General features: G+C 36.6%; 1 protein-coding gene across 1 annotated transcript in view; it reads right to left on the minus strand.

Moving 5' to 3' along the window:
• The window catches only part of LMBRD1 (LMBR1 domain containing 1), a 202,676-nt gene that overhangs the window by 27,154 nt on the left and 166,272 nt on the right, over positions 1 to 9,250 (minus strand). The window contains exons 13-14 of the mRNA XM_007945208.1: positions 6,675 to 6,824; positions 4,794 to 4,872 (exon numbers count right to left, since the gene is read on the minus strand). Of these exons, the coding sequence (XP_007943399.1) occupies positions 4,794 to 4,872; positions 6,675 to 6,824 (229 nt within the window). The remainder of the gene's footprint in view (positions 1 to 4,793; positions 4,873 to 6,674; positions 6,825 to 9,250) is intronic.

The following is a 9,250-nucleotide window of genomic DNA, read 5'->3' on the forward strand; positions in this document are numbered from 1 at the left end:
TTTGGTCATGTTGTCAGAAGGGACCATTCCCTGGAGAAGGATGTCATGCCTGGTAGGGTGTAGGGTTGACGAAAGAGGGAGAGGCCTTCAACGAGATGGAGCAACGAGGTGGCTGCGATGATGGGCTCAAGTGTAGCAGGGATTGTGGGGCTGGTGCAGGATCGGGCAGTGTTTCGTTCTGCTGTGCATGGTCACTATGAGTCGGAAACGACTCGACGGCACTTAACAACAACAACAATTCAAGTGTCCAGAGCACTGCCTGCCTGAGATTACAATGGAATTCATTTTTGCATTTGGACTGCAAATCTCCAAAGAGCTAGATTGTGGTTATTATTCCTCAGGGATAGAGTCTCCCCTTCTGGCTCATCTTGGCACTAAGGCCAACTATTCTTGGAAAAAGCAGTTTCCAGTATTCTTGAAGTAATATGCCTTTATTTCTGGTTCACTGTTACATGATGGTGTAACCCAGGGGGGCAGGAGCTTCACCCTTATGAGAAGGTGTAGCTCCTATGAGATGCTACCACTTGGGCAGGTTCTAAACCTGCACTGTCCAATATGACAGCCACTAATATATGTGGTTATTCAGTACTTGACATGTGGCGAGTGTAACAGCAAAACTGAAATTTTATTAATTTAAACTTAAAAACAGAAGCAGTGTAAAATGTTTTTTAATTACACACAACCACAGTGCCTAAATCATCTGACTGCTAACCAGAAGGTTGGTGGTTAAAATCCACCAGCCACTGCGCAAGAAGCAAGACTGGGCAATCTACTCCATAAAGAGTTACCACCTCAGAAACCCAATGGGGGTTGTTATGAGTCAAAATTGACTCGATGGCAGTAGGGTTTTATTGCTTTGGCAGAACTATATTTCACTTTAACCTTTGAAAATTTAGTGTCTGAATTAAGATGTGCTTTAAATGAAAAATATACACCAGGTTTCAAAGACTGACTATGAAAAAACGATGTAAAGCATCTTAATAATATTGTTACATGTAATATCAATTACAGAGAGCCCTGGTAGTACAGTGCTTAAGCACTTGGATGCTAAATGAAAGGTCAGTGGTTCAAACCCAGTGCTTCTCTGTGGGAGAAAGATGTGACAGTCTGTTTCTGTAAAAAATTTGCAGCCTTGAAAATCCTAAGGGCAGTTCATATCTTGCTCTTCTACTAGCTTATATACTTTTTTGAAGGTAGAGACTGTATATGTGTTTCTTCTGTCACTTTTCTTCTTTCCCAAAATCTAACCCACTACACACAATGCCTATTATGTTTGTTGATGAAGGCATATCGATTTTTCATCTTTCCATTTTGACTCAATTATTTCCATATTTGACCTAAATATTTAGAAAATTTTCAAATGTATATATTCCTTCTAACAATCCTGCAGTTAAAATAATTTCATATTTAAATAGCTGTTTACATATAAATGGCTTTTAGATTAAGTAGCAATTAAAGAATATAAAAGTATCAACATAAAGATTCTTTTGCAGGATAGCACATAAAATTTAAAACTTCACTTAATTCGCTCCATGGACTCACTTTGAAAATAATAAACTATGCATTCCCTGTCAGGATAAATTAAGTAATACTGTCATTTTAAGAGAACTTTATAAACAGACAGGCATCCTTCAAAACGTTACTGCTAAATCATTCTACACATTAGTAACCTATTTTAAACATAAAATATGTTATTTTTAGATGTTACGAATCTCTTTTGAATCCTAAACATTATAAACACTGAAAACTAGGGTTTTAGTAATATTTTTCAACTGGACCAATAAGCAACATTATGAGAAATGGAGAAAATACTGAAGTGTCAAGAATTTCAATTTACTTGGATCCACAAAATCAACACCCATAAAAGTAGTAGTCAAGAAAGCAAGTGATGTACTGCATTGGATAAATCTACTACAAAAGACTTTTTAAAGTGTTAAAAAGCAAAGATGTCACCTTGAAGATTAAGGTGTGCTAGATGCACGCTACGATATTTTCAATTGACTCATATGCATGTGAAAAGTGGAAAATGATTAAGGAAGACCAATGAAAAACTGATTCATTTGAATTACGGTGCTGGTGAAGAATATTGAATACACAATGGCCTGCCAGATGAATGAACAAATTGGTCTTGGGAGAGGTACAGGCAGAACGTTCCTTAGAAGCAAGGATGGCAAGACTTCATTTAATGTACTTTGGACACGTTATCAGGAGGGATTAAACCCTGGGAAAGGACATCTTTGTAAAGATGACGGTCAGTGAAAAATAGGAAGACCCTCAATGAGATGGATTGATATAGTGGCTGCAAAAATGGGCTTGAACAGAGCAACAATTTTAAGGATGGTACAGCACCAGCAGTGTTTCATTTTGCTGTTAATACGGTGGCTATGAGTCAACTGACTGTAGCGTATAACAGCAATAACAGTAAACATTTTTATATATTTATATGGGAAATAAACCATTTCACCCATATATGAAGAAAATATAAAAAAAAATTATCTAAAATATACTTGATATTGGTAGGAGATCAACCTACATTTTTAGAAATTGTTGCTCTAATATTATCTTTCCAGGAGATTATCTTTTCTTAGAATAATTTCAGTTATAACTGTAAATTATAATTTTTGTTTCCAAATATAAAAATCATACCCCATTCTGTCACTTGCAACAGATACAAGATAAAGGTGTTATTATCAAGTGCCTTATGGGTTATTTGTATTAGACCATCACTGACTCTAATCAAATGATCCCACCAAAATGTCACCAAGAGTATATGATTTTTTTTCCCCTCTGCATAATGAGATTTTTCAGTTTGTGTGAAAATGGTCTTGCCATATTAGTCCATCAACAGACATGCCACGCCATCCCCTCCCCTATGAGTCTAAACCCATACTGTAATTTGCCTCATCTTTTGTGATTCTACTTAAAAATCTACTCTGATATTCCAAATTCAATTATCATATTTCTACCATTGTATTCCAGTATATACAGGCAAACTTAAAGCTTATAGATGAGCTAAAGAATAAAAAAAAGTTGTAAAAGATAAATCAAATCCACAAACCTAGTAAGTATGTGCTGCAAAATATTTCAAAAACTAAGTTAACAGAAATGTTTAAGAAAAACATTCAGTAACTCAAAAGGAATCATTATAAACACTGTAAATTAGATTAGCCTGAAAAAGAAAAATACAGAATGTGATTCACAAAAATGATAGTCAAGGTGTTTTATTAAACTAAAATTTATTAATCTATAATACACAAATTCTCTCAGTTCAGCAATACAGGGTCCCATTGGAAGTGTAACCTACTTTTGAAACCTTGATTTGTTTTTGTTTTTCTGTCCAGGTTTCAATAGTAGTATAACAACGTGAGGATCAGAATCTTCATTATCATTGCTACTTTAGTTTTTTTTTTTTTTTTTTTAAAGGAAAAGAAAAAAAAAATCAATTCAACAGCAATTATTCATTCCATTTTCACCTAGCTCAAAATTATAACTCAAAGCAATTCAACTACCAATCCTACTTGTGATGCATACCTGTACAAAGCAAAAAATCTGGGACTACAGTTATTTTTAGAGTAGAACTGGCAAATTAAGTTGTGTTTGTACTAAACATTTTAGTATTATTTATTTAGGCAAAATAAAGTTACCCCACCATATTTGTTTGTCCATCGCATGTGCTGATTTCACTCCTTTCTTCCAGTTTTACAGTCCTTTCTCTTATTTACTTATTCATCCTGGACTCTGTTGTTGATTACTTCATTCACTAAGCCTCAACTCCCATTTATCTTTTGCTTTCCATCCTCAAATCCCCAATCCTACTTCAATGCTTCAACTCCACTGTTATAGTTAAGTTGTGTGTCAACTTGGTTGGGCCTGGTTAGGTGGCTGGGCAGCTGGATTTTATTTTAATATTTTATTATTTATTTATTCCCCATGATGAGACTGGTAATCAACTCCATGGTGGAATTTACTGTGAGCAGCTGAGTAGCTGCCTTGGGGATATGGTCTGCTTCCTGTATATAAGGAGAAGCCTTGGGGAAGAATGGTCTCTAGCTTATGGCATGCTTGAACCCTATATGTAGCTGTGTTGTTGTTGTTCAGCAGTCTGCCATGCTCTGCCAACCTTGGGACTTTCAATGGATTTGAATTAATGGCCTGCCATGTGGTTTGGTAACATTGGCACTATGCCTTTTTACTTGTCAATCTTGGGTTTGTCAGTCTCAGCAGGCAGTAGCTGTCTGAGTGAGGAAAAGCCTCTAGCTTCAGTGGGCAGGTAGCAGGAGACAGAGCTGAAGCCCAAGGTTGAGGGGCTTCTACTCAGCCCCTCAAGCCTGGCACTTTGAATTTGGACTTAAACCCTCCAAACTGTAAGAGAATAAACTCCTGTTTGTTAAAACAATCCCATTTGTGGTATTTTCTGTTAGAGCAGCACAGAGTTAACCAAAATATCCACCTTCCCCAGGCAACTAGCAACCTAAGCCCTGATGGGAGAACAATTGTACCAGTTGTATAGAGTAATTAGGGATTTCCTTTAATACTAATAAACAAAAAAAGTAATAATTACCTCTAGTTGCTTCTTAAGTAACTAATTTGTAATGGTTCTTTCCCTATTGGAAATCATTTCATCACTAAGATATTCTATTGAAGAGATTTATCCAATTTCTATTTATTAAGTAACATTTTCTTTCTTACCATATATTAAAACAAAACAATCAAATGGTTTATACAACCAATGTCAGACAATTCTTTCCTTAAAGAGCTATACATCCAAAGATAACTGACAAAAGCTGCTTTACCTTCAGGAGCATCAGCATCACAGCTCTTTGGCACAGAAATGGTTGAATTGCCTTTATGGTCATTGTAAGTAGTATTGTTCTGGAAGATGATGATATAGTCACAATGTTAAGTATTACTTTACTGAATACATTTTGATAAAGAACTAATCACATTACCCTGCAATTATCTTAAACTGGAGTCTTGCGGTGGTGAAAACAATTAACATGTGAACGTCCTTAGCTGCTAAACTGAACAGCTGCAGAGGAAGCCCATCCAGAGGTACTGTGTAAGGCCTAGCGATCTGCTTCTGACAATGCAGCACAGCTCCACTCTGACACACACGGCATGGCCATGAGGTGGAATGAAGCAGACAAAACTGGTATTTCTTAAAACTGCATTATCAAATAATCCAAAAAATAAACTTATTATGAAATCTGAATTAGAAAACATATTATCGTAAGTATCAACATTAGGTTAATTTGGAATAATTCTTTAAGTCCTCTGATGAGTACAGCTTATTCTCAGAACAAGAAAATCCTATTTCTAGTCTAAACATGGCATACAAGAAGATATAAACTACTTCTTTTTCCATTATTGAACACAAAAAATTATTGTCCTTGCAGAAACATGACTGTCATTCATTCACAGGGGAATGTTCAATAGTGAACAGGTGCAGAGGATGAGGCAGGAAAGCAACAAAAAGGTGTAAATAATAAGATTCAGGTGATTTTCTAATAGTGTTTCCCAAACCTCCACCATGGTGTGTACCCTATCTTTGCTCCATCTACATTATTTCTTATTTAGTATTTTCAAAAATTGACTTTTTAACGTTAAGCTATATCATGATGGTAGTAATTGAGGATTTTATGTGCCTGTTAGAGAAAGTATAGGATCAAGCACTAACATAAAAAAGAAATGATCTGGCCAGACTACATTAACACTACAAAGGTTAAACTAGGCCCTGAAGCATGCATATGATATGAATATGTTAGAAAGTAGGGCAAGAAATATTTTAGGAAAAAGAAACAAACTAAAGAAATGTTGAATCAAAAATGGTCAAAATATTTTAAATTGTCAGAAAATCAAAACTCGGTTTCCAGTTACACTAGAAACCTACAGGTAGGTGGCTTTTAAGATCAACAGTATGGAGAAATCAGTGGAACAGATATGAAGATATCCATCATGCCAAAAGAAATCTCAATTATTCACAAATATGATCATTATAAAGCCTGTGCTGTGGTATTCACAATACCAATGAGCAGTCAAAACTGTGTTTATCAAAACTGTTATGAGTTGGCATATTAAAATTCCTCAAAGCATATTTTAGAGGAAGGAATATGAGTTTTAATAAAATGTTAAGATAAAGCTCAGTAGTTTAGCACTATCAAACCTATTTAAAGAACTATGATAACGAAATTCAGTGTATTATTTTAAAGAATTTAACACCAGTTGCTGTGAAGTTGACTCCACCTGATGGTGACTTCATGTGCATCTAAGTAGAACTGTATTTCCTAGGTTTTTTTTTTTTTTAAAGTAACATTTTACTGTGACTTAGATGAAAGTTTACAGAGCAAATTAGTTTCATAGGTTTTCATAGGCTGCTTTTTCAGAAATAGATTGCCAGGTCTTTCTTCCGAGGTGTACTAATAGCCTTGAACTTCCAACCTTTCAGTAAGCAGCCAAGAGCATTAATGATTTACACTACCCAGCAAATCCAAAAAGAACCTGGTATGAAACAAATATGAATATGCTCAAAAATTGGAATGAAAAACTAGTAACCACTATTATATTTAATATGATCAGCTAATATTCTTATGCCATCCTTTCTAATATACAATTTGGTCTTAAATATCATTATCTTCAAAATATCAAAATAATCAAGATTCAAATTTTGTACTTACCTCTATTAAGTAATTTTGGCTTCCATACATAACATACTGGGGAGCAAGACTATATATCATGTAGCTAGTGTGAAGGACAATAAGCAGAAGTATCATGCAGAGAAATAAAAGTGCTTGGGGCCTGGTTCTACCTCTTCTGATTTTATACAACTGAAAAGAAAAGAAAAAGTGACAACCTATCAGCATTATGCTTTACTTATAAGATATTAAGTCCCACCCTTATGTTGTTGTTATGGACCACTGAGTGGTCTCCAACTCACAGTGACATTATGTACACCAGAATGAAACATTGCCCGGTCCTGTACCAGCCTCCTGATCCTTGCTATACCTAAGCCCATCATTGCAGCCACTGTGTCAATCCATCTTGTTGAGGGCCTTCCACTTTTTCGTTGACCCTCTCCACTTTACCAAGCATGATATCCTTCTCCAGAAAATGGTCTCTTCTGACACCACAACCAAAATAGGTGAAACAAAGTTTGGTCATTCTCACTTCCAAGGAGCATTCTGACTGCACTTCTTTCAGGACAGATTTGTTAGTTCTTTTAGCAGTCCATGGTACTTTCCGTTTTCTTCACCAATACCACAACTCAAAAGGATCAACTCTTCTTCTGTCTTCCTCATTAACTGTCCAGCACTCACATGCACATAAGGTGACTGAAAACACCATGGCTTGGGTTAGGTGCACCTTAGTCTTCAAGGAGACATCTTTGCTCTTCAGCACTTTAAACAGGTCTTTTGCTGCAGATTTCCCCAACAGAACGTCTCTGATGTCTTGACTGCTGCCTCCATTGGTGCTGATTGTAGAACCAAGTAATATGAAGTCTTTGACAACTTCAATCTTTTCTTCATTTATCGTGATGATGCTTATTGGCCTAGTTATGAGGATTTTCATTTTCTTTATATTGAGGTGTAATCTACACTGCAGACTGTAGTTTTCAATATTCATCAGTAAGTGCTTCAAGTCACCCTCACTTTCAGCAAAGTTGTGTGATCTGCGTATCGCAGGCTGTTACTGAGTCTTCCTCCAATCCTGATGCCACATTCTTCTACCTATAGTACAGCTTTTTGAATTATTTGCTCAGCATACAAATTGAATAGGTATGGTAAAAGAATACAAACCTGACACACTCCCTTCTTGATTTTAAATCATGCAGTATTCCCTTGTTCTGACTGAACAACAGCTTCCTCATCTACATACAGGTTCCTCATGTGTACAATTAAGTGTTCTGGAATTCCCAGTCTTCTCAATGTTGTCCATAATTTGTTATGATCCATACAACTGAATGCTTTTGCATAGTCAATAAAACACAAGTAAATATCTGTCTCATGTTCTCTGCTTTCAACCAAGATCCATCTGATATCAGCAGGTATAGCTCTCATTCCATGTCCTCTTCTGAATCCAGCTTGCATTTCTGGAAGTTCTCTGTCAACATACTCTTATGTTAGGGGTAATGATAAACAAAGTTCAATAATTTATTTTTTTCAAAATGAACACTAAAAGTTCTTCTTCTTTTTTTAAAATTGTTATTTGGGTGAAAGTTTACAGAGCAAATTCATTTTCCATACAGAAGCTCATATACACTTTGTCTCATGACATTGACTGCAATTTTCCACAATACAACAGCTCCCCTCCCACTTCCACCCCATAGTGATCTCTTCCATGTGTCCTTCCCTCCATGCACTCCTGCCCCCTGGGCTGTCTCCTGTGCATACACAGCCTTTCTATTCTCCCAAAATTGTTCTCTCCAAGGACTGCATCTACCTAATGTAAATGTTCAGCTCATATGCCTGTCATTTGGTTGGCTGGAAGCCACAGGAGTGGGTTCAATTCCAGACCTGAAGTGCAGCTAGAGGCCATAGCCTCAGTGGTTCCATCAGGTTCTATCAGACCAGCAAACCTTGTCCCTTTATTTTTTTTTAATGATTTTGAGTTTTGTTCCACATTGGTCTCCCACTCTGTCCAGGATCTCCTACACAAATCCCCCTCCGAGTGGTTGACAGTGGTAGCCAGGCACCATCTAATTCCTTCTGATCTCACAGCTGTATAGCCTGAGGATCTCATGGTGTACTAGTCACTTGGAATAATTGTTTCCATGTGTCTTTGGTTTTCTTCATTCTTCTTTGCTCTGGACAAGTAGAGATCCATCATTACATCTGGATGGCTGCTTGCCAGCTTTTAAGATCCTAGTCACTACTCGCCAAAGTAGGATGTGGAACAATGTTTTTATATAGTATGTTATGCCAACTGAGCTTGATGTTCCCTGGGACTATGGTCCCAAGTGCACAGGTCCAAATATTTGCTCCCTCTGGGTAGCTGGCTGTGGCTAGGATTGAGTATAACCTTGTCCCTTGTCAGCTCTTCTATATACCTGGGAATTCTTACAGAAGATACAAATACACTTGTAGAAACATTGTCTATCACAGCCCCCTCTGCAGAGACATACCTAATAGTTCAGCCTGTCTACCCATCTATCAACTTGTAGATCAATGTTTGCCTTCACTGACAATGCAGTACTGTAAGTGCAAAAGGGTTCATCTTTGTTGTCTGTACCTTCCATGTACCTCTCTATTTCTTC

Source organism: Orycteropus afer, unplaced genomic scaffold (assembly GCF_000298275.1).
Source record: "Orycteropus afer afer isolate SDZICR_OR568_19922 unplaced genomic scaffold, OryAfe1.0 scaffold00133, whole genome shotgun sequence".
Lineage (NCBI taxonomy): Eukaryota > Metazoa > Chordata > Mammalia > Tubulidentata > Orycteropodidae > Orycteropus > Orycteropus afer.